This window comes from Vespa velutina, chromosome 7, assembly GCF_912470025.1.
Source record: "Vespa velutina chromosome 7, iVesVel2.1, whole genome shotgun sequence".
Taxonomy (NCBI): domain Eukaryota; kingdom Metazoa; phylum Arthropoda; class Insecta; order Hymenoptera; family Vespidae; genus Vespa; species Vespa velutina.
Genome location: NC_062194.1, coordinates 5,229,066 through 5,250,842, shown reverse-complemented (window position 1 = coordinate 5,250,842; position 21,777 = coordinate 5,229,066). Strand labels below are relative to the sequence as shown.

The following is a 21,777-nucleotide window of genomic DNA, read 5'->3' as shown; positions in this document are numbered from 1 at the left end:
TAATAGCTTCTGTTTTCATCAAGAGATCACTTTGGTAGTAAGGTCAGTTTGATAGAAATTTTGTAACAAAGAAAAAATATTCAATTTTTCGATAAATTATTTGGTCCATTTTTTCATCATTATTTGCTATGCCAAAATAACATTAAAATTTAAAAATATATTGAAATGCATTTTAGCATTCAATGTGCTTCTACATACAAGCATGTCTTCCATTATTTTCGATTTTAGTTATTTTTAATATCATCTTAAAATAAAATCATAATTTATGTATATAATAATCTACTAAATTTAAAAAAAATATAGTTCAGTTTGTAAATACTAAATACTGAAGTTTTAAATAGCACTATTTAGCAATCACATTTATATATGCAAAAATATAAATAAAGAATGTATAATTCTAAGTCAATATTTATTTTTATTTTAATGGCAAAATACAAGCAAGATGTCGATTTATTCATATAATTCAAACTTGAATTTTAATATTATTAAATTCCTTTCTTTCACATTGATTGTCTTTCCAATCTTCTTTTTGAAGATTACAATTATACATTTCATATAAATAATAATATGAATAAAAATTACATATATAATCAAAATAATATTTAATCTGCATAAAGCATTTTGTTTTCACTGAAAATAATATTGTAAATATTTCAATAGAATTTGTGCAATAGTGCAGACATGCTTGTGGCGATTTAAATTTGGTAAATAGTTACAACAAAGGCAATCTTTAATTTAAAAAGTAAAGATTTAGTAAATCTGTTATTTAGTTCGTATTTCTTGCTACGAAAATTAACTTTCAATTTTAAATTTATTTTGTTTTATTTATTTATTTTTTTTTTTTTACTAGTATTAAAGTAGTCTTAAGAAATAATTTGCTTTTTTTCTTTTCTTTTCTTTTTTTTTTCTTTTTTTATAAGAAAGAAAGACTTCAAAAACAGTAATCTTGCTTCAAACTATATAAACATTATCGAGAAATGTTTATCTAAAAAATCAATCTATTCTAAAACATTAAAGATTTCCTCTAAATCATCAATATATATACTTTGTATATAAATATATCTTATATTTTTGTGGGAGGGTTTTGCTCTGACAAAGGTTGTATACTAGCATTGATAAGATTATGAGATCTACCTCTTCGACCTCTACTTTTTTTATTTTGTGTTGTGCCAGATTTTTGTGGCATATTTTCTTGTTTTGCATTCTGATATTCAAATGCTGAACTCGTTTCATTTAATTCTTGTGACTGAAAGCAAAAAATTGTAATAAAAAGAATGGCCATAAATATTACACTCCAATATTTATCTATGCTTTTGCAGTCGTAATCTTACTTGATTGAGAGAAGAATTATTCAATCTGCCTTGTGATTTATTTGGTTTGTTAATTCTGAATATTTGTGTGCTCATAGTATTAGAGTGAGGAATAAGGTTTGATACATTTCCTACTGCTTTAGTTCGACCTTCTCTGAAAACTATTCGTTGACCACGTTTTATATACTCAGGATGTTTTATAAATCTGAAGTGTACCAATGCTTTATCTCCTGTTCTTAAGCAATCCTGAGACATTGAGATAATAGAAGCAGTTTGTCTTATACTGCCACAGTGAACTATAACATGTAATGAAATAAGAAATATTGAAACAATTTGATGAATGCAAAATAAAATAGCTATTCCTGTTATGAATATTATACAAAGTAATATAAAAATAAAAGAAATGTTAATAATTTACCCATTGCTTGATATCGAGAACTGATCGTTGTAGGATGATGTAATACCAAGATTTCACCTTCAAATTCCCAACAAGCTTGTGGATTTAAAGCTGGTGCAACCATCACCATCCCTTTTCTAATTTGTGATCTTTTTATCTTTTTCAAAGCAAAACTCGCTGTTTGACCTCCTCTTACTTCACGAACTGGCATTCTTTTTCTATGGATACTTTTTACAGTAATAGGTATAAAATGTCCTAAAGGATCAGGCCCCAATAATAAAGTATCATTTAATTTTATTACACCTTTCAAAGTTGTACCTGACACTACAGTACCAACGCCCTAAGGATTACAGAAATTGTGTTAGAAAAGAGTAAATGTATATTAAATTAATATTATTTAAAGATATTTCAAATTTTTTAATGAGAATAATAAAAGAAATTATTTTTAATACTTCTTGAGAACTTACTGGTACAGAATATGTATCATCAATTTGAAATTCTGCTGGTTCATCATCATGACTAGTTATTCTAGCAGTCAAAAGATTTAAAAACATTTTTAGAAGATCTAAATTTTCTCCACTCACATTAGATACTTGGAAAATGGGACATAATCTGTATTATAAAAAAAAGTAAAAATATTGACATTTCTTATATTCTTTAATACAAATTAAGATGTAAAAATGTAAAAATACCATTTATAATTTATTGCAATAGGTTTCTGTAACTTATATTAAATTTACTAACCGTTCTGATACAAAATTAGTTGCACTAACAACAACATCATCTGGAGTTTTTACTATGACTGGAACTTTTCTACAGCCAGGTGATTTTAGTATTTTTATAAGCAATTTTAAATTTTCTTGTAATACATTTGGTGGACACATATCAATTTTTGTAACTACTACAAATACAGGTACCGAAAGAGCCAAAGCCAATCCTAAATGCTCTTTAGTCATTCCAACAATACCAGCATTTGCTCCAACCATTAACATACCTTAAATACAAAACAGTTTTAATAAGGAAACATTGAATTATACTAACGAAACTTACCGAAATCTGGAGCATGTCCAGTCATTCCAAACACAGTTGTTTTAAGATACCTTTCATGTCCAGCAAGATCAATAAACGTTATAACTTTAGATGATTTCTCACAAATTTTTACCCAATCTAAAGAACCATGTTCTGGTTTATTAACAACATTTCCTGAAATGCAAATACATTGTCACATGATCATTTCGAAACACAAATGATAAAAAAATTAATTTTAATACATACCAACACTATCAAATCCAAGTATATCATTTCCGACAGAGCTGGTTCGTCCTGTTTCAGCTTCATGCTTATGACGAAATAATTTTTGACGAGCTAAACCTCTTCCATTGTCTAATTCTCCATGTGTTAATACTCCTAAAAGTGTTGATTTTCCTGCATCCACATTGCCAACAACAGCAACTCTAAAAGATTTCATTAAAAGAAAACATGTTTTTAATATTTTTAGTAGTATTTCATTAAATTTTACAATAAAATTAATTCTTTTTTGATAGGTTAATATTTAAATTAATATTTTAGAAACCTAATTTCTAGAAAGTCTTGCAGATCCAGTCGCCTTCGTACAAGGTATTGTCCTGTTAAACCATGATCTACTTTACTTTGACGTAGAAGTACACAATCAGCTTCTAATGTAGCAGCAAGTGATTGCAAAGTAGCTACTGATGCTTCATATTCATCTTCTTTTAATCCATCCTCTGAACCATCTACAAGCATGATGAAATAGTGATGTAATATACGTCAATGTGTTCATTATTTAACTTTTTATTACAAGTTTCTATAGCTCGATAAAGAAAATAAGTATTTCATAGATATATACCTTCTGCAATACCAATATCAAATATTGTTTCACTTCCACCATCATGAATTCTTTCTTTTAGTCTTTTAAGTAGTAGCTCATATTGATCCTCCGATGGACTAACTAATACATTCTATAATTTAAAACAATTTATTTTTTAGAAAATTTATATTTGCTAACTATAAATTTTGTAAGATCTGAATGATATACCTTTCCTCTGATACTTGAATAATCTATCATAGTTGTAGATGCATGTTCCTTCTCCGAAGGTTGCGCAAGAGTAGACGTTATAATTGAAGCAGAACCTGACATTTTTTAGGAATGATCGATTTACTATGAATTAATAATAAATTGATTTTATATTTATCAATTTAGATATATTCAATTTTGAAATTGTTTCATGTACACATATACATATCAATCATTTTCCAATATTTAAATCCAAATCTTCTTCTATAGATTATTAATTTAGATCTATGCATAACTGATATACACAAAAATTTTTGATTCTATCAGCACTTGATATATATCAGTTATATAACATTGTATTATTTTTTAAATGTATTATATTTAAAATTTTCAAGAAGTTAAAAATTTATTGAAATATTTTTTCAATACAAAGTAATCAATCTTTTTTTAATCAGGATATTTCATTTCACATTAAAAATTTTTATCAGTAAGATAAATCCAATTGCTATTTTTCTTCAACTTGTACCTGTACAAATTAATAAATAAGTATTATTAATGTTTGAAAAAAATTTCACAGTAATTTTAAAATAGATATAACTTTTTGTACAAAATTATCATTTGATTAAACTAATAAAAAATATAACTTTAATAACTATTAATATTGATATAAAATTTATATTATAATAGTATTTTTATATATAATATTATTTTGTGCAAATAATTTTAATAATTTTTTCTACTTCTTATATTATAGAAAATTACATTTTTATATTATTTAAATAATTATTTTCGATTTATATTTATATTTAAACATTTATTTTATGTAAATGTAAAATGATTAGATATGATTATAATTAGTAAAAATATTTGCAGGATACAATTTTACAATAAATGACTGATGAAACATATGAAGGAGAACATATTGTAGATTCAACAATGGAACTTTATGCATTAATAGTCACATATCAGTAATTGAAATATATGTTTATAATTGAAATCAACTTGAATTTAATTGGATAATATTTATACGTTACAAACACCATTGAATACCTACACTAATTCATTTTAAATGTGGATGTAGAAGAAACCAAAGGAAACTGACATGTTGACATTTGCAAAGTTACGAAATGAGTTGTCAATGATTGCGTGATACTACACTTTAAACTTCAGATGCACAATGTTAAAGTAAAAAATCAGCGCCTTTCTATGATTATTTGTGTTAACACGAAGGTCAACAAAGCACTATTTTTCCAAAGGTAATTGTAAATTTTATTTATTATTTTCTTGATAAATACACAATTCCCAATTGATGTTCTGTTTGTAAATAGCAATGATTCGAATCATTAAATCGTTTAGAATCATATAAACTTTCTAGTGTACGACATTTTACAATTCAACATAAAGGAGCGTTTTCAATGGATATCAATGTACCAAATGCCTTTTACCATTTTTATTCTTTACTAATAAGAAAATTGAAATTATTTTAATATTATAATAAAGAAAAAAATATCAATAAATTTATATTACTTGAAATATAAAAAGTACGTAATTCCATTATATACTTTACAATTATTGTACATGAGAGTGCGATGAAATTATATAACAAAAAAAGATTGAATCGTTCTTTCGCGTCAACGAAGTTATCCAATCAGAAAAGAATATTATCACAATATTATGCGATCCGAATTATATATATCACTATTTAAAAGATACCCAATGAAAATAAACGAAGTATAATATTCTACCATATACGTAAATATTTTACAGAACTGTCAAATGCACAGAGGTTATAAATAAATAATCCAACAGTGATATTCAACTGATTAATTTTTCATTTATATTATAAAACTTAATAAAATTTCCTCGTGGTTTATCAACGAAATTATGTAGTCACGATGGTGGCAAATACAGGAAGTGATATGACTGGATCTATTTATCATGAAAGACAAGTAAATATATTTTTTACATAACATTGGAAATAATTATTTAGTAATATCATCAATCATTTTCGATTACAGGTAAAAGAGCTTTGTGCTCTACATGCATTAAATAATTTATTTCAAGAACGAGGTTTTAGTAAGCAAGAATTAGATCAAATTTGTTATAGCTTAAGTCCTGCAGTGTGGATTAATCCTCACAAATCTTTATTAGGACTTGGAAATTATGACATTAATGTTATTATGGCTGCATTACAACGAAGAGGCCGTGAAGCAGTTTGGTTTGATAAACGCAAGTAAATATTGATTGCTGTAGTCTTTACTTAATATCTTTTACTCTTTCAAAATCTTATTAATATTATTATGTTAGTGATTCTATATAAATATCTACATTTACAGAGATCCAAAGTGTCTTTGCCTTGACAAAATTGAAGGTTTTATATTAAATGTTCCAACAGAATATAAATTGGGTTTTGTGTTACTCCCATTGAAAAGACGCCACTGGATTGCCTTGAAAAAAATTCATGGTGCCTTTTATAATTTAGATTCAAAGTTAGATACACCACAACTTATAGGAAAAGTGAGTTTTAAAAATTACATTTACTTATTTAAAATATAAAATCATAAGAAATGAATGAAAGATCATATTTTTATATTTCTGAAAATTATGAAATACTATTATTTATTTTATACAGGATAATGAATTACTTATATATCTCAAGGACCAAATAGACAGTAAGGAAAAGGAATTATTTCTTGTTGTCTCTAGAGAAATAGATAGTAATCAAGGATGGTTAATGGAACCATATGAAATTAAAGAAGATAATAATACTGATCATGATTCAATCAGGTATATTGAAGATGGTTATCCATCAGATATAGATGTAAAGAAATCAGAATCTAAAGAAATGAATGAAAATGAGGAATTAATATGTAATAAAAATACTAGATAATTTTTACTCAATATTAAAAGTGTGATATTATTGAGAAATATAATTTATGAAGGATGGAATTAAGGCAAATGATCAATGGATTTTTCAAACTATAAGGAAAATTATCAGAAGAAAAAATAGTTAGAGTTAATAAATGTTTTGCACAGAACTCTACAAGGTAGTAGTTCTGACTCTATTTACACAAATATCTTAATACACTGAGACTGTTGAATATATAATTTGAATTTCTAACTAATAACACACATGAGTATTATTAAAGCTTGTACGTGATGCACTTGATGAAAGTTCAAAAGAACTGTTTGTGCTAAAAATTTGAAATTTATGCTGCTCTTAAATTATGATTATATACAAAAAGTACTATATTTTTCCAAAGATGCATTAGAGGATTTTTGTTATTGATGAAAGATTATTTATTTATTATTTGTTATCGTAAATGCTAAAATAAATATTTAATATTTATATTATTATTTATATTATATATATATTATTAGCTGACATTGTGTGTAGTTTTTAATTTTGCACATTTATACAAATAAATTATTTTCTATATTATACAGATAGAGAAATGCAAGATTTTATGGATTAAAAATTGTCTTCATATAACTGAAATAATAGCATAGAATAAAATTTAAGCATTAGCTAATCCTTTCATAACTATAACAAAAAATTATTCTACAGATGCCAAGATAATTGAATTGCATTTACTATAGTTTATTTTACATGGAAATTAATGTTTGATAAAAAGTAATTTATAACAATTGTATGTAAAAAAGACCAAAATAACTATCTCAACTGATATCAAAATATAAATATATTTAAATTGCTTAAAAAAGGGACAGTTTTTTAAAATATTGATAAAACCTTAGTTGTGAATTATATATGTTATTTATATTAAATTACGATATTCGATATTTCGTTTTTTTAAATATTTGATCTAGGTAAAAGTATGGCCTCATAAATAAATATATAATTATAATAAGTTATTAATAATTATTGTATATTTACATATTTTATGATTACATATTATTGAAATAATATAATTATTATTAATTTATAAATGTATATAATATTATGAAATCAGATGTGTTTAATGAAGACAATCTGTCCACTTCAAAAAGTGTGATTTTATTATTATGTAAATTCAATAAACAGTCATATACCGACAATTTTTATATATACAAATACCAATGCTATAATAAATCTTTAGTTAATAAGAAAATTATTTTATATATTAAAATATGTTCTATAGAACATATTCTATTCATTTAATAAATATTTATTAAATCATTGTCAAGTTCTAAAAATAAAATCCATTTAATTTGTTATTGGTTAGCAAACAACACAATAACATAATATTTAACAAAGAGTATAATATTGTATTAAATAATGTTTTCATCCTCTCTTATATCTTTGTGTACAATTTTTAATTTAAATTATTATATATGTATTTAATTATTGTAATTATCTATTATTATATATTAAGTGGAAGCAAAAAAGAGAATATATAATATTTCAATACATGTATTAATGAAAGTAACAGTTACATATACATATATACATATATAGTTTTTCTTTTGCAATAATATACATCACCATTTAATTGCAAGAGCTGTATTCATTTTTTCTATTTCATGATATTGTGTATGAAGATAAGCTGCAGCTTTATCTGTATTTTCTCCACCCAACCATGTTTTATATAATTTATGTACAGCTAGATTTTCTTCAGGTATACTCATTGATAAATCATGATACATAGCTTCAAGTTTTAATGCAAGTTCTCGAGGTTGAATATTATCTTGAGACCTTATTTGTGCACCACCATTTAAACATCCTAATATTTAAACGTATTAAAACATTTATTAAATGAATAAAACATTTCAGTTATAAATAACTTACCACAAGGACATGCCATAACTTCCACATAATCATAAGGACATTTTCCTCTTTTTAATTTTTGGACAAGGTTTTGTATATTTCTAAATCCATTTGCTATTGCAAATCTTAATAATACTTCTCCATTTTTTTCTAAAACTGCTTCTTGGAAATCAGGATTTCTCAAATGTTTAAATTCTAGTGTTACATCATTTTCATCAAACAAATGCTTTGCAGCATAATGAAAAATGAAATCAGCATAACCACCAGATCCAGATCCTTTATGACTCCATAAGTCATTATCTGTTTTGTCCCTACATAACCCAAAAGGTTGCTTAATTTCTCCATCTTCTATGTCACTCAAAGTTAAATGACTTTCATTCAGCATTTGCTCTAGTTCAACTAAAAATAAATTTGATATAAATAAAAATTATTATATATATATGATATAAAAATGACATACTTGATGTAATAACACAATCCACATCTCTGGTACTCTTTTCATGATTATAAAAATCTTCTCGAGAGGCTTCTAATTTTTTATCATAACAAGGCATAACAGTAACATGATATACTTGTTCTGGTGAAAGACCCATATTTTCAGCTAAATGATACTTAACTAATGATCCCATAATTTGCTGTGGTGATTTTGTTATACTTATATATGGTAAAATAAAATGACCATGAGTCTTCTCAGCGTAACATACCCAACCTATAAGCAAAATATTTTATCTTTCAAGAAAAATTATATTTGAAAAAAGTCAAAGAGCTTAAAAAAAGCATACCTGGACATGAAGATGCTAACATTGGTAATTGTTTTTCAGTGCCTTCTTTTGCAACTTTATAACGTTCAACAAACTCCTTCGCAGATTCCAGAAGTGCAAAATCATCAGCAATACTCATATCTAAAACTACATCTGCTCCTAATTTGTAAAAGTATCCAGCAAGCTTGTGTAAAGCTTGTTCTGGTTTTAACTCATAACGTTGCGCCATGGATAATATTGGTTGAATAGATAAACTTACTACTATAAATGTTGAACACCCATTTTTCTCATTCTATGAGAAAAAAATAAAAAAAATTGACATTAAAAATACATTTGCAATATATAAATTGCTGCTAGTCGAAGTTTTACTATTTATGGAATTATTTACCTGTTGTTGTTCTACTTTCTCTTGAAAAACTCTTAAAAGATCCTCAGGACATTGTTGCGAAACTAATACGCTTTCAGCAGAAGTAATGCATCCACTACATGCTAAACAATCTGCTAACGTAATTTCAACTTTCTCCAATTTTTCTGGAATATTATTCTATAAGATATCAGGTATAGTAAATACATAAGGTTGTCTAATACATTTATAAATAATTATAAGTAATTATAATGAAATATTTATATTAAAAACAATTATACCTCTTTTAATGAATAATAAGTTCCATCTTCTTCAATTTTTATTTTGGCACCTGTTTTGCTTTTAGATGTTTTGATTTCAACTGGCTTTATGCATTCCTACAAAAATTTATATTGAACAATTTTTTTTTCTAAACAATTTAAATTTTGGCCATTTAAAGATAGTAATAAAATTAAAATAAATATTTATTTTTCTTTTTTTATCGAATGTTTACCTGAGATGGAGTAATAAAATCATCTAAATTTGTAATTTGTAAAGTGCCACTGAATCGTGATGCCATCTTCAAATATTTTATTATTATATGAATTCTTCACAATTCATTAATAAAAATATAAATAGCTAGCCTATAAAGCTTATACCTGTATATATGTAATATATCAGACGATAATCGAAGAAAATTTCAGACGTAAAAAGATAGGACCAAAACAATTTCCCCCTCCTACAATGACTTACTCAATTTATAAGCATGCGTACGCCTGGCAAATGGCAACCATTCTATTTCGTAACAAATCGGGTATCGTTCTATTTGGAGTTGTTTCTGAATGTATTAGATAATTTTCAGAATGACAGAAGTGAAAAAAGACGACGTTGTCAAAATTCTACACACTTATCCACTCTGCAGAGTGAGTAATGACCGTTCAATATGCAAAATATGCTGTTTATACGAGAAATAAAATTTAAGGCATTTGATCAATAAGTCAAACTTCTGCCTGGTACACAGGCAAGGTTTTTCATTTGTATATTTGTTTTCCTAAGAATTTTAATTTTTTTATTTTATTTCATAATTCTTGTGTTATGCTAATTACATGCATAAAATGTTTATAACAAGTATGATAAAATACGTTTGTTTATAGAAATGCGATATGTCTGATGAGATGAAACAAGAAGCTATGGAATTATGCGTGACAGCTGCAGAAAAATATGCCGATAATTATGAGAGTGTTTCTCGAATGATCAAAGAAACGATGGATAAAAAATTTGGAGCTTCATGGCATACAGTTGTCGGTGAAGGTTATGGATTCGAGATAACGTATCAATTAAAACATTTGTTATACATGTACTGTGCTGGTAACTTAGCAATATGTATTTGGAAATCTGCATAATTTAATTTATTCAAAAATTAGAGAAATCATTTTTTTTGACATGTGATTAATATGTATGTACGATTTGTGAATTTTATGAATGCTAATAAGTTATATTAGAACTAGTTTTTTCAAGTTGGATAAATAGTTTAATATTTACAAAATGCATTAACAAAAATGCAATAATTATTCCAGTCTATACAATATACACAACGTATTTTGAAAAACATTGATTTATATCTGATATAACAGATTTACAAAAATAAAAATACAATGAAAGTATAAAGTTATCATATAGTACTTACGATTTATATTTACATATTATATATATATATATATATATATATATATATATATATATATAAAATTGTAGTTAAAATAGTAATTGGTTTTCTGTGTATATAATTATTAAAAAATATCTATAATGTTTCTACATTATATATGATACAAATATATTTATTTGTAATAAAAAATGTTAAAAAATCTAAAATATAAAATTATGTTCACCAGCTTTCACTCGTAGCATATACGACTTCATCGATAGGTATAGACAAAATAAGAACTATAAAGGCAATAAGGAATACTGTTTCGCTTATTTGTTATAGCAAATATTAAATATAATCTACGATTCGGAGGTCAAAATTTAACTGTGTTTAAATATTAAATTGAAATTATTTTATATTTAAAGGGTATTACTAGCTATATACGAATATATACTATTGTTTAAATATTAACTTAATGTATTTTATATACATTAGTGTACATTATATATTTTAAATAATTATAAAATTTATTTCATAGACAGGATTAAAAAAACTGAATATCGATTTACGCAGTCAGACAAGGAAGCAATCGTCTACTTCATGAAAAGTAACCGCATACCCCTCTAGCATTCATATGAAAATCATTAATGGAGATAAGAGCTTTTTTATTTTGCCGCGAAATTCAAAGGGTGCTGCTATTTTATCATTAAACTTTTTTATTACGATAAATGTCGAAAAATGCTTGAAAAAAAGGATACGTTTTTTTTTCGAATCTTTTTAAAAAGCTTTATTTTTATGTATAAACTATTCACGAAAAAACATCATTTCTGATACGATTTTTTTCAAAGAAAATAAAGTTTTCTTAAAAGTTCAAAAACCTTCATTTTTAAAATAAAATCTTCTTTATTAAAATCGTCTCTATTACTTTTATTAAATACATCTCTCGTTGTTGGCGTAAACAATTATAAAATTAAAGGTGATGTACAACTTTAATAGAAAATCATTTTATTTGTATTGGTTAACTGTTCTCCAAATGAGAATAGCAATATTCCCACCCGTGAACATATATAATAAACTATTTTCTTGATGGGTTACAGCACAAGCGTAAGATTCTCCAATAACTACTTGAAAAGGCGCGCCAAATCTTCTGTCCAAACTTTCTTTAATCATACGTGCCGCTTGCTCATAGTCATCGGCATATTTTTCCGCGGCAGTAGAACATGTTTCCATAGCTTCTTGTTTCATTTCATTCGGCATATCTGTAAACTGCAAACGTATTAAAAATTAAAAACTTTAAGGTATATACATTTTTTTTTCTAAATTTTACCTTGCATAAAGCATACGTATGAAATATAAATTGAGGTTCTTCTTTCTTAACTTCGCCTGCCGACATATTTTTCAATTTATAACAAGAATATTTTTTTATTATATCAAAATATAATATATGATGTAAAATAAATATATATTTTAAATACGATGAAAGAGATTACAATTTCTATAATTGTACGCATAAATCTACGTATTTAAGTGAAAATTGTCGAAATTAATAGTCGAAATTAAATTACTATTCTTAGTAATTTAATTAGAAACTGTCAAAATTTAAACTATCGAATTCTTATAACGTTAAAATGGCGCTGCTTGTCATTTTTGTAGATTTATTAACTAATAACTAATTGAATATCTGTATTTATATTAAATATTATAAATAAAAAAATGAGTGCTACTTTTAACGTTTAATTACTATTCGTTTCTTTCAAATAATATTAATTGTTTTAATAATTGAAAAATGTTTGAACAATGTTCATTCGCCATAATTTTTATTCTGAAAGAATAAATATCAATATAATCGATATTCTTGCGACATAATCAAATTTTAATCTAATACAATTGAGTATATACGAGGAAAAGTTAATTTCAAAGAATGTGTATGTGTATATATACATGTGTATATATATATATATATGTGTGTATATATATGTGTATATATCTATTATTCGAGTCAAAAATATTGGGTATGGTACGTTTTTCAAAACAGAGCAGGACTGGTAGATTTCTGATAGTAATGTTTATAAAGAGGTAGTAAAACTATGAAGACTGAGATCTATGTTTCATATTATGTGTGTGAATGTCGTATAATAGATAAATATATCGTTTAGTAAATTTAAATCTTGATAATATAAGCACATTGTCTATTATAATAAGAAAGAACACAAGTTTGATTTGGATATAATACTAATTTTGTGCAATACGAATTTACATGGTAAGTTAATGTAACAATTTTTAAAAAGAATAACAGAATTCTACCCTTTTTATAATAATAACATAACAAGGAAATTAATAATTCTACATCATTTAATAAATAATTGAATAATTTGTTTATTAATCGTAGCTTCTCTATCAGGTAATTATCTGTGAATAGTGGTTTGCCAACATTCGTGGACTTTAAACATTTATGGAGTATTTACTTGTGACAACTCAGCAAATATAAAAGCACGAAGTAATATCATAATTTTTTTAAATTCTGTAAATTTATATAGTATATATGTATTTTTTTTGTTTTCGCTAATACTAATATACTTCTATGGTATTTATTTTTATTTTGTATTGATTTATATTGATAATAAACAATTTGAACTATAATTCATTACAATTTTTAATTACTTAAATTATTTACAAAAAATATATAGAGTATTAAAGAATATTTATATTTTATTAATCGATTAACTTTATTCATTTTTTTTTATAGACTATTTAGCTGCTTAAGTTTTATTTACATTTTACTCAGCACAAGAAATGTTTTTATTATTTTTATTTGTTGGTCTCACTTTTTTAAAATTTAAATTAGAAAAAATATAAATATATTCTTTGCAGTGCATACTACGGCTAATATACAAAAATTAAACAAGAAATTATTCGGGGTTGATGCAGATACATTAATTTTTCATCTGCTTATAAAACAAGGTATCATAATTTTTATAAATATTTTTTAGAAATTATTATAGAACTTATTAATGTAATATAATTCTTATTATTATAGAATAATGAGTAACTTGGAAAGCAGCACTCTAATTGCAGCTGCGATTGGAGTTACTGTTGGTGTTATTAGCGTGGCTGGTATGTTTCTCTATCAACAATTTATCGAGAAACGACAATATAAAGTACGGAATCATAACCTTGAACTTGTTAATCAAAGAATTGCCGAGCTGCAAGAAGAATTAGAAGCGTTAAGGTAATATTTTTTATTACAGGAATTCAAAATCATACGAAAGAAACTAATATTATGTTTAATATTAATGATAAAATATAATTCTTTTTAGACAGCAACAAAAAAGGAAAAAGAGATCAGCAGCTGCAAATAGAAAACATACATTGAATTCTAACGATAGTACATATGTTTCAACTGAAAATGATGTAGATACATTTTCTACAGCAGGGACTGACATTGCTGATGATGAGTTTTTTGATTGTTCAGACACTGAAGATGCTACAGGCGATATTGAATTAAGGTTGGATATATATTAAAATTATTAGATAATTTCATCTTTAATAAATTTACATGAATTTATTCGCATTATTATGTGTTATGGAAAATTAATATATACTATAGTATAGAAACAATTTTATTATTAATTTAAATATTTTTTATTCGTTTTATTGAACTTACAAATATAGTCATTATACATAATTATATACAAATACACACACACACACACATATTATTAATAAAGATAAATGTCAATCATGAAAGGAAGAGATTATATATTTAGTGATACAGGGAATCAGAAACAATAAAACTATTGGAAGTAGAACTTATGAAAATTCGTGCACAAGAAAAAACAGAAGAACAGATTGAAGAAGACGTATATTATAAATTACAAGAATTAACCAAATTACATCCAAATAATGTAGACATAATATGGAGATTTGCTAATGCTTGTTACACTTATATAAATCATTTTTCTAACATAGAACATAAAAAGAAAATTATTAGCGAAGGTAATTCTGTAATTAATCGTAAACTATTAGTTTTAGGAATAAATAAATCTAGCTTTAAAGACATTATGTACAATTTTACTTTTTAGGACTCGAAGCTTGCGAACAAATTATTAATGTAGAAAATGCAGATCTTCACAAGTGGTATGCTATTCTTATAGGTTTACATGGTGAATATCTGCCATTGGCAGAAAGAATAAAAAATGGATCTGTTTTCAAAAATCATGTAATGACAGCTTTAAAACTACGCCCAAAAGATTCTGATCTACATCATCTACTTGGTAGATTTAGATATGAAATATCTAATTTAACTTGGATTGAAAGAAAAGTGTGTTTTTACGTTATTAATTTGTTGATATCTTATGTTGATATATTATATTTGTTCTTATAATATCATTAATCACTTTATTACAACATTATATTTCAAACAGGTAGCAACAACATTCTTTTCTGAACCTCCAAATGCCTCCTACGAAGAAGCAATCGAAAGCTTCGAACAAGCAGAAGAATTTGCAACTGAACCACATTTAGAAAATCGTTTATTTCTTAGTAAATCCTACATAGCTATAAGTAATTATGAAAAGGCTATTTATTGGTTAAATGAAATTTGTCAACAAACGGTCGTAACTAAACAAGATCAGAATGTACAATCTGAAGCAAAAAAACTATTGCAAGAATATTCAAGTTATCTTTGAAAAAAGAATTTGAAGTGTAGCGGCTTAATTTACATTTTCCAATAATATTTTATAATTTAATTATAAAACAATTAAATAAGATTTGATAATAATAACATTTTATAGTGGAAATTGTAAAAATCGAAATAATAATAGTATTATGGCTTTATTACTGAAACAAACAAAGCCGAATACTAAAAAAGTGAAAATTATCTTGCTGTAGAATATAGATGACAACATAGTAATAATGGATTGTAGGAAAAATGATCATATGATAATTCTGAGAAATGTAATACCCAATATGGTTTTTTTATATGATATTTAATACTTTAAAATATATATATATGTGATATTAAAATATATATATTAATTTCTGAAATTCCATATGATTATTTTTTTTTTCTTTATATAAGTTTGGCATCTTTATTATATAGGAAATCAAGATCTAAATTCTTTATATAGATTTATTAAATCAAACATTCATTTTATTACAACCATGCTAATATTTTCTAGTATCAAAATGTGTAAATTTATCTGTTATGTTTAATTGTGGGGAATATGTTATAATACTTTAGTTTTTGTAGTTTTTGAATATATTTTTCATATTTATTAAAGATCAATAATGTATATAATATATTTGATTTATACGAAGTAATAATTTTCTCTTGAATGAAATGATTTTGTCTTTTATTTTCTCCTTTTTTAATAACTTTTTATTAATATATAATTTGGATAGATATAATACATATAAATATACAAATATATTTTTATCAATTTTCTATTCTACATTGAAAATTAAATCGATTTATAGGGAATTTTTTTAATATATTTAATGATAGATGTACTACACAAATACATTTTACATATTTGTATTCATTTCATATAACACAAAATACAAAATTAAATCATATACTCACTGTGGTTTTTATTAGTTTAATCTTTTTTTAATTTATATCCAGTAATTTTTTAATTACTTATGTTAGAAAATAGCACTTTATAAGTTATTCTTTGGGGATTGTAGCCCTGTATTTAGTAGATCAATAATGGTCCAGCAGCATCCCAGAACTCAGTTCATACTGGGTAAAGAAGAGAGGGTGGTACAGTGAAGCCCTTGTAATAAGGTTGTAGAGAAGCCTAAGAAAAACGATATTTCACAAGAAAGCAGTTGACATCCAATGCCTATGAAGAATAGTTCAATTGTAAAATTTATATGTCAAAGTAAGTATAACAATTGTTTTTTTTTCTTTTTAATAAAATATAAATAATATAATAATATTATTATAAGAAATATTTATTAAAATTAATATTAAAATAATGAAAAATATTTTGTTTTTTATATTGTTTAATAAAATAGTCTTAGATCGTGCATCATTTAATTATATTTACAGGCTGTAATGCGTGGACTATTGCGTGGTATGTTATACTGTGCTCTTTGGTATGGTAGTATTGTAGCTGGTTTCTTATTTATCGCTTGTCCACTTTTACCACTTTTGCTATTCAGTCCTCCAAAATTTCGAAAATGTGGAGATTTGCTATTTTCTTGTTGGGAACTTTATCCCACAGTGAGTTTATTGTATTGATTTCTTAATATTAATCTTTTTTTACATGGTGAATATTAGATAAATTTATTGTAGGCACTGTTAAAGATATTTGGTGTAAAAATCTTTGTATCAGGAGATCATATTTCTCCTAACGAATCAGCTATACTTGTAATGAATCACAGAACACGAGTAGACTGGAACTTTTTATGGGCTGCGATGTATCAAGCATGTATGCCTGATATAGCTTGTCATAGATTGAAATTTATTTTAAAAGATCCAATAAGACATATCCCAGGACCAGGTAAATAAAAATAAATCATTGTAAATGTTATAATATAAACTATATTGTTATACAAAATAATTTATTTGACAGGATGGATAATGCAAATGAATGGCTTCCTCTATATAACACGTCGTTGGGAAGAAGATAAAGGTCGACTATTACGTACTCTGGACTATGTGGTAGCATTAAGAAGACGTACACAATTACTTATATTCCCAGAGGGTACAGATTTAACAAAAACTAGTAAAGAGAAGTCTGATAAATATGCTTTACAACATCAACTACCTCAATATACATATACATTACATCCAAAAACTACAGGATTTAGTTATCTAGTACAACACCTCCAGAAAGCAAATTATCTTGATGCAGTATATGACTTAACAATAGCTTATCCTGATTATGTCCCACAATCTGAAATTGATTTAATTAGGGGTAAATTACCACATGAAGTGCATTTTTATATCAAACGAATACCATCTTCAGATATACCTACACATGAATTAATGTTAAGGAAATGGTTAGAGGATAGATGGTCTGACAAAGAAGAAATATTAAAAAATTTTTATGAAAAGAAAAGTTTTCCTACTGAAATATGGCCAACAGCAAAAATGTTACCATTACAAGCTGCATTCAGCTTCTGGAGTATATTAACTGGTAAATCGATAAATTATTGATTAAAATATCCTTCATTTCATTAAATTTACAATAAAAATTAATTTTTTCATATATTCTCCATCTTAATATTAATTTTATATCATTTCATATAAATTCTTTATTTTAATTATAAATGTAAATATATTGTTTATTTACTTCCTAATATAATCTATATTTAAAGGTACGACAATACTCTTATTAATTATTTCTCCAATTTTTCAACTGTGGGCATTGGTGCATGCTATCTTTTTTATTGGATTATCTTTATTTACAACTGGATTTAATCAAATTGAAATGGGATGGTATTGGCGCTGGAAAGCATATCCTTTTTCTGCAAAACACAGTTAATAACAATGTTTAATCAGAGTAAGTAACAAACTAATTTATGCTTTTCTGTCACTGTGATATTGGTATATCTAAGATTTAGATGTGCAACTATCATATTTTTAGAAATGTTCCTTCCGTTGTACATGTTAGATTTTAAAGAAATATGTACTTAGAAAATGTATATATTTCCAAATGGATAAAAAAAATACATGAAAATGCTAAAAAGTTAAAAATAGCATCGTAATAATGTATAAAAATTATTATGACAAAATCAAGTAAAATTATTAATGTAATTCACAAAAATGATAAACTATATAGAGAAGTTTTGTACATTTGTTATATACACATATATATTTATTTACTTATTTATTCATTTACTGCATGCCTTCCAACTTAGCACGAATATTAAAAGTGTTTTAAAGATAAAAAAAAATTTTGTAAATATGCCCATGAATATGAAAAATCAATGTTTTTATACAATTATATACTATTGCTCATTTTAGAAATGAGTCACTTATAGAATAAAAATATTTTTGAACTATTAATAATAATTAATCTATCAAAAATCATCATTTTATAATTGCGTAAATTAAATTATAAATGAGAGTAAGAATATTAAGATTGAAAGAAATATGTTCTTTAACTTCTGTACTTCCATAAAAATATTAGTTTGCTATATTCATTAAACTAAAGAAAAAAGTACAAATTTGTTTTTAATTTAAAAAAAGAAGAATAATATAAATAACAGAATTAAAAATAATATGTGGCATATACAGTATACATAAGTATTTAAGTTATTAAAATTTATAGGTCTCTACCCAAGAAAATAGTTGATGAATCATTGTCATGTATTATTTATTTTCTATTCAGCAATATTATAATATTAAGAAATTACATAAAATTAGAAAAAATACAATATTTACTCTGTTGAGCATATATTAAAAAATATTAATTAAAAATATATATTGTCCTAATAATAAATTTATATTTTTTTGTAGTTATAAATGTTTAAAATTAAGTAAAAGTGAATTCATGTGCCAAAGAGATACATGCAGAGAGTTTGTAGTTCTCTAAATCATAAATATTAAATATTAAAGATTATATATCTATTATTCTATATGTATATATAAAGTATGCTTATAAAATATTTTATTTATAATAGAAGAATTAGGATTTTTATCTATTTCGTTATTAAAATATTAATCAATATATTATAGAAAACCTTAGTATGATTCATTCATAACACTTCTTTTGTTCAAAGTATTGCATATATTTAAATTGTACCTATACTAAAAAATCTAATTATAATTCTAGTCACAATCTTAGATAGATGTATATGATTAGACTGATAAATAATAATACTATTTTATATTTAGAACTTCCTATTCAACATTAGAAAGATTTCAAATTTTTAGATTAAGTCTTGGATGAGATGTGTATAAATATTGTATAAAAGTAGTATTGTTCAAATTGTAATAAAATTGTATTACACTGTTAGAATCTAATTGTGTGTTAATATAAAATGTGAATCTAATGTGTTGTTAATATAAAATGTAAAATAATATAAAATATCTTCAAATTGTATTTAACATACACACACTCCGTATCTATATAAAAATACTTTAAATGAATTATGTATATTTCGAAGATTAACATAGATATATGAATCTATATTTGAATTCTACAACACATAAAGGTAGAAAAGATTTTTGTCAATAATAATATGAAGTGAATCGAAATATAAATCTTTTTAAACGATTTATTTAAATTAAAAAATATTCCTTACTTTTTATTATTTATCACAAAAATGTTTATAAATCGAATCTTATTAATTTTGGACCTCTTTTTTGTTTTGACATTCCTTTCTTGAACTTCTTTTTATTAGACAAATGATTACTTTTTTCATAATTTGTGGATTCAGATTTTCGTCTTGTGTTATTAAGCTCTTCAATAGCTGAAGAAATTATAGTAATAATGGATTCATCCAACAAATGCTGCATTTTATTAGCAAAATGTAACGACCAAATTATTGTTTCTTTCCATTTATTTTGATTTTTTAATATTTTACGAGTAATATCTGGAAAATTAAGAACAACTTTTCCAAAAAAAGATGTTTGCTCCAATATAAAAAACAAGCCTATAAGATCAACAAAAATAATATCAATAATATATAATATAAATCATTGATTTTATATTTATCCTTCGCATAATGTTATGTTTATTTTTTTCAAATATGACTTACTCTCTATTATAGCATCATTATTTGAAACGATTCCCTTGTTCATATTATACATTATATTCTCAAGCATTGATGTTTTATCTTCAATAATATTAATTGCATCCATAGTAATTTGTTTGATCATTTTGTATCTACGTTCATATGTATCAATATCTTCTAATATTTTGATAGCTTCTTCATATCCTTGTACATTTTTTAAAAGCGATTTTTTAACTATAATATATATTATACATATATATATATATAAATTATCATATAAAATAAACATTTAAACAGAGTATTATAATATTAAAAATTGTCTTATAGTGCGTACATAATTCTCCATTTGGTTCTAATTGGAACGTTGCACTTTTTAACAGATGGTATTTGGTTGGCAGTTTAAACTTTGAAGTTTGCTCTTTCGTATGTTCGCTTCTTTTTGCGACCGTTGAAATCATTAATAAAAACTTAATATACATTAATATAAAAAGTAATTTTTTTTGCATGGTGACTTAAAAAAGAAGTATAATTTATTAATCTTATTACAATGTGTACGTAACTTACATTTAGAATGATATTCTTTCGTAAATGCAAACGTATATATATATACACACTAAATACGTTTGATATAATTTAAATGATACTTCTAAGGACATATATAAATAACATAGAATATAGGTCAAATATAGGTTTAATAAAAAGTGTCAACTAACATCAACTGTTCTAACGGATAATATTCATTTTTAGTCTAATGATAATATAATGTTTTATACTCATTTATACTCGCATGTGATTTTCACGAATAATCATAATAGAGATCATGCTTTT

General features: G+C 24.6%; 8 protein-coding genes across 16 annotated transcripts; 4 read left to right on the top strand and 4 right to left on the bottom strand.

The window, feature by feature from the left end:
- Window positions 1-390: 390 nt before the first annotated feature.
- Window positions 391-5,150, bottom strand: LOC124950480 (GTP-binding protein 1). 2 transcript variants are annotated; one of them, XM_047497230.1, is made up of 11 exons: window positions 4,797-5,150; window positions 3,764-4,268; window positions 3,575-3,686; window positions 3,281-3,461; window positions 2,983-3,161; window positions 2,758-2,910; window positions 2,452-2,701; window positions 2,175-2,319; window positions 1,729-2,047; window positions 1,332-1,606; window positions 391-1,246 (listed from the first exon to the last, which is right to left on the bottom strand). In XM_047497230.1, exons 2-11 carry the CDS (start codon window positions 3,863-3,865, stop codon window positions 1,064-1,066), a joined length of 1,899 nt encoding a protein of 632 aa, XP_047353186.1. In that variant the 5' UTR covers window positions 3,866-4,268; window positions 4,797-5,150; the 3' UTR covers window positions 391-1,063. The 2 variants fall into 2 exon arrangements, with proteins under 2 accessions (XP_047353186.1, XP_047353187.1); XM_047497231.1 differs by having other exon boundaries at window positions 3,764-3,858; window positions 4,797-5,149.
- On the top strand, window positions 4,674-7,530 carry LOC124950481 (josephin-2). Of its 2 annotated transcripts, XM_047497233.1 has the most exons (6): window positions 4,674-4,998; window positions 5,510-5,691; window positions 5,761-5,818; window positions 5,894-5,975; window positions 6,079-6,259; window positions 6,375-7,530. In XM_047497233.1, exons 2-6 carry the CDS (start codon window positions 5,638-5,640, stop codon window positions 6,630-6,632), a joined length of 633 nt encoding a protein of 210 aa, XP_047353189.1. In that variant the 5' UTR covers window positions 4,674-4,998; window positions 5,510-5,637; the 3' UTR covers window positions 6,633-7,530. The 2 variants fall into 2 exon arrangements, with proteins under 2 accessions (XP_047353189.1, XP_047353188.1); XM_047497232.1 differs by having other exon boundaries at window positions 4,703-4,998; window positions 5,761-5,975; window positions 6,375-7,529.
- A 607-nt stretch (window positions 7,531-8,137) lies between these two features.
- LOC124950538 (probable cytosolic Fe-S cluster assembly factor AGAP009023) lies at window positions 8,138-10,365 on the bottom strand. The gene is made up of 7 exons (XM_047497375.1): window positions 10,126-10,365; window positions 9,914-10,009; window positions 9,657-9,812; window positions 9,290-9,560; window positions 8,968-9,216; window positions 8,529-8,906; window positions 8,138-8,463 (listed from the first exon to the last, which is right to left on the bottom strand). The coding sequence occupies exons 1-7, from the start codon at window positions 10,189-10,191 to the stop codon at window positions 8,222-8,224; spliced, it is 1,458 nt and encodes a 485-aa protein (XP_047353331.1). The 5' UTR covers window positions 10,192-10,365; the 3' UTR covers window positions 8,138-8,221.
- Window positions 10,361-12,557, top strand: LOC124950539 (dynein axonemal light chain 4-like). The gene is made up of 2 exons (XM_047497376.1): window positions 10,361-10,534; window positions 10,766-12,557. Exons 1-2 carry the CDS (start codon window positions 10,475-10,477, stop codon window positions 11,012-11,014), a joined length of 309 nt encoding a protein of 102 aa, XP_047353332.1. The 5' UTR covers window positions 10,361-10,474; the 3' UTR covers window positions 11,015-12,557.
- LOC124950617 (dynein axonemal light chain 4-like) lies at window positions 12,162-12,649 on the bottom strand. The gene is made up of 2 exons (XM_047497575.1): window positions 12,584-12,649; window positions 12,162-12,522 (listed from the first exon to the last, which is right to left on the bottom strand). Exons 1-2 carry the CDS (start codon window positions 12,647-12,649, stop codon window positions 12,262-12,264), a joined length of 327 nt encoding a protein of 108 aa, XP_047353531.1. The 3' UTR covers window positions 12,162-12,261.
- A 649-nt stretch (window positions 12,650-13,298) lies between these two features.
- LOC124950300 (regulator of microtubule dynamics protein 1-like) lies at window positions 13,299-16,307 on the top strand. 4 transcript variants are annotated; one of them, XM_047496775.1, is made up of 8 exons: window positions 13,299-13,516; window positions 13,658-13,753; window positions 14,128-14,217; window positions 14,294-14,485; window positions 14,574-14,762; window positions 15,032-15,252; window positions 15,339-15,577; window positions 15,681-16,307. In XM_047496775.1, the coding sequence occupies exons 4-8, from the start codon at window positions 14,298-14,300 to the stop codon at window positions 15,942-15,944; spliced, it is 1,101 nt and encodes a 366-aa protein (XP_047352731.1). In that variant the 5' UTR covers window positions 13,299-13,516; window positions 13,658-13,753; window positions 14,128-14,217; window positions 14,294-14,297; the 3' UTR covers window positions 15,945-16,307. The 4 variants fall into 4 exon arrangements, with proteins under 4 accessions (XP_047352731.1, XP_047352733.1, XP_047352730.1 ...); XM_047496777.1 differs by lacking the exon at window positions 13,658-13,753 and adding an exon at window positions 13,646-13,657; XM_047496774.1 differs by having other exon boundaries at window positions 13,646-13,753.
- Window positions 16,308-16,988: 681 nt separating this feature from the next.
- LOC124950525 (lysocardiolipin acyltransferase 1-like) lies at window positions 16,989-20,715 on the top strand. Of its 4 annotated transcripts, none has more exons than XM_047497337.1 (6): window positions 16,989-17,141; window positions 17,312-17,336; window positions 17,425-17,485; window positions 17,558-17,765; window positions 17,838-18,404; window positions 18,586-20,715. In XM_047497337.1, exons 1-6 carry the CDS (start codon window positions 17,099-17,101, stop codon window positions 18,750-18,752), a joined length of 1,071 nt encoding a protein of 356 aa, XP_047353293.1. In that variant the 5' UTR covers window positions 16,989-17,098; the 3' UTR covers window positions 18,753-20,715. The 4 variants fall into 4 exon arrangements, with proteins under 4 accessions (XP_047353293.1, XP_047353292.1, XP_047353290.1 ...); XM_047497336.1 differs by having other exon boundaries at window positions 16,993-17,141; window positions 17,312-17,485; window positions 18,586-18,770; window positions 19,730-20,715; XM_047497334.1 differs by having other exon boundaries at window positions 16,993-17,141; window positions 17,312-17,485; window positions 18,586-18,770; window positions 19,542-20,715.
- On the bottom strand, window positions 20,518-21,548 carry LOC124950526 (coiled-coil domain-containing protein 134-like). The gene is made up of 3 exons (XM_047497338.1): window positions 21,284-21,548; window positions 20,974-21,183; window positions 20,518-20,868 (listed from the first exon to the last, which is right to left on the bottom strand). Exons 1-3 carry the CDS (start codon window positions 21,453-21,455, stop codon window positions 20,543-20,545), a joined length of 708 nt encoding a protein of 235 aa, XP_047353294.1. The 5' UTR covers window positions 21,456-21,548; the 3' UTR covers window positions 20,518-20,542.
- Window positions 21,549-21,777: the final 229 nt, after the last annotated feature.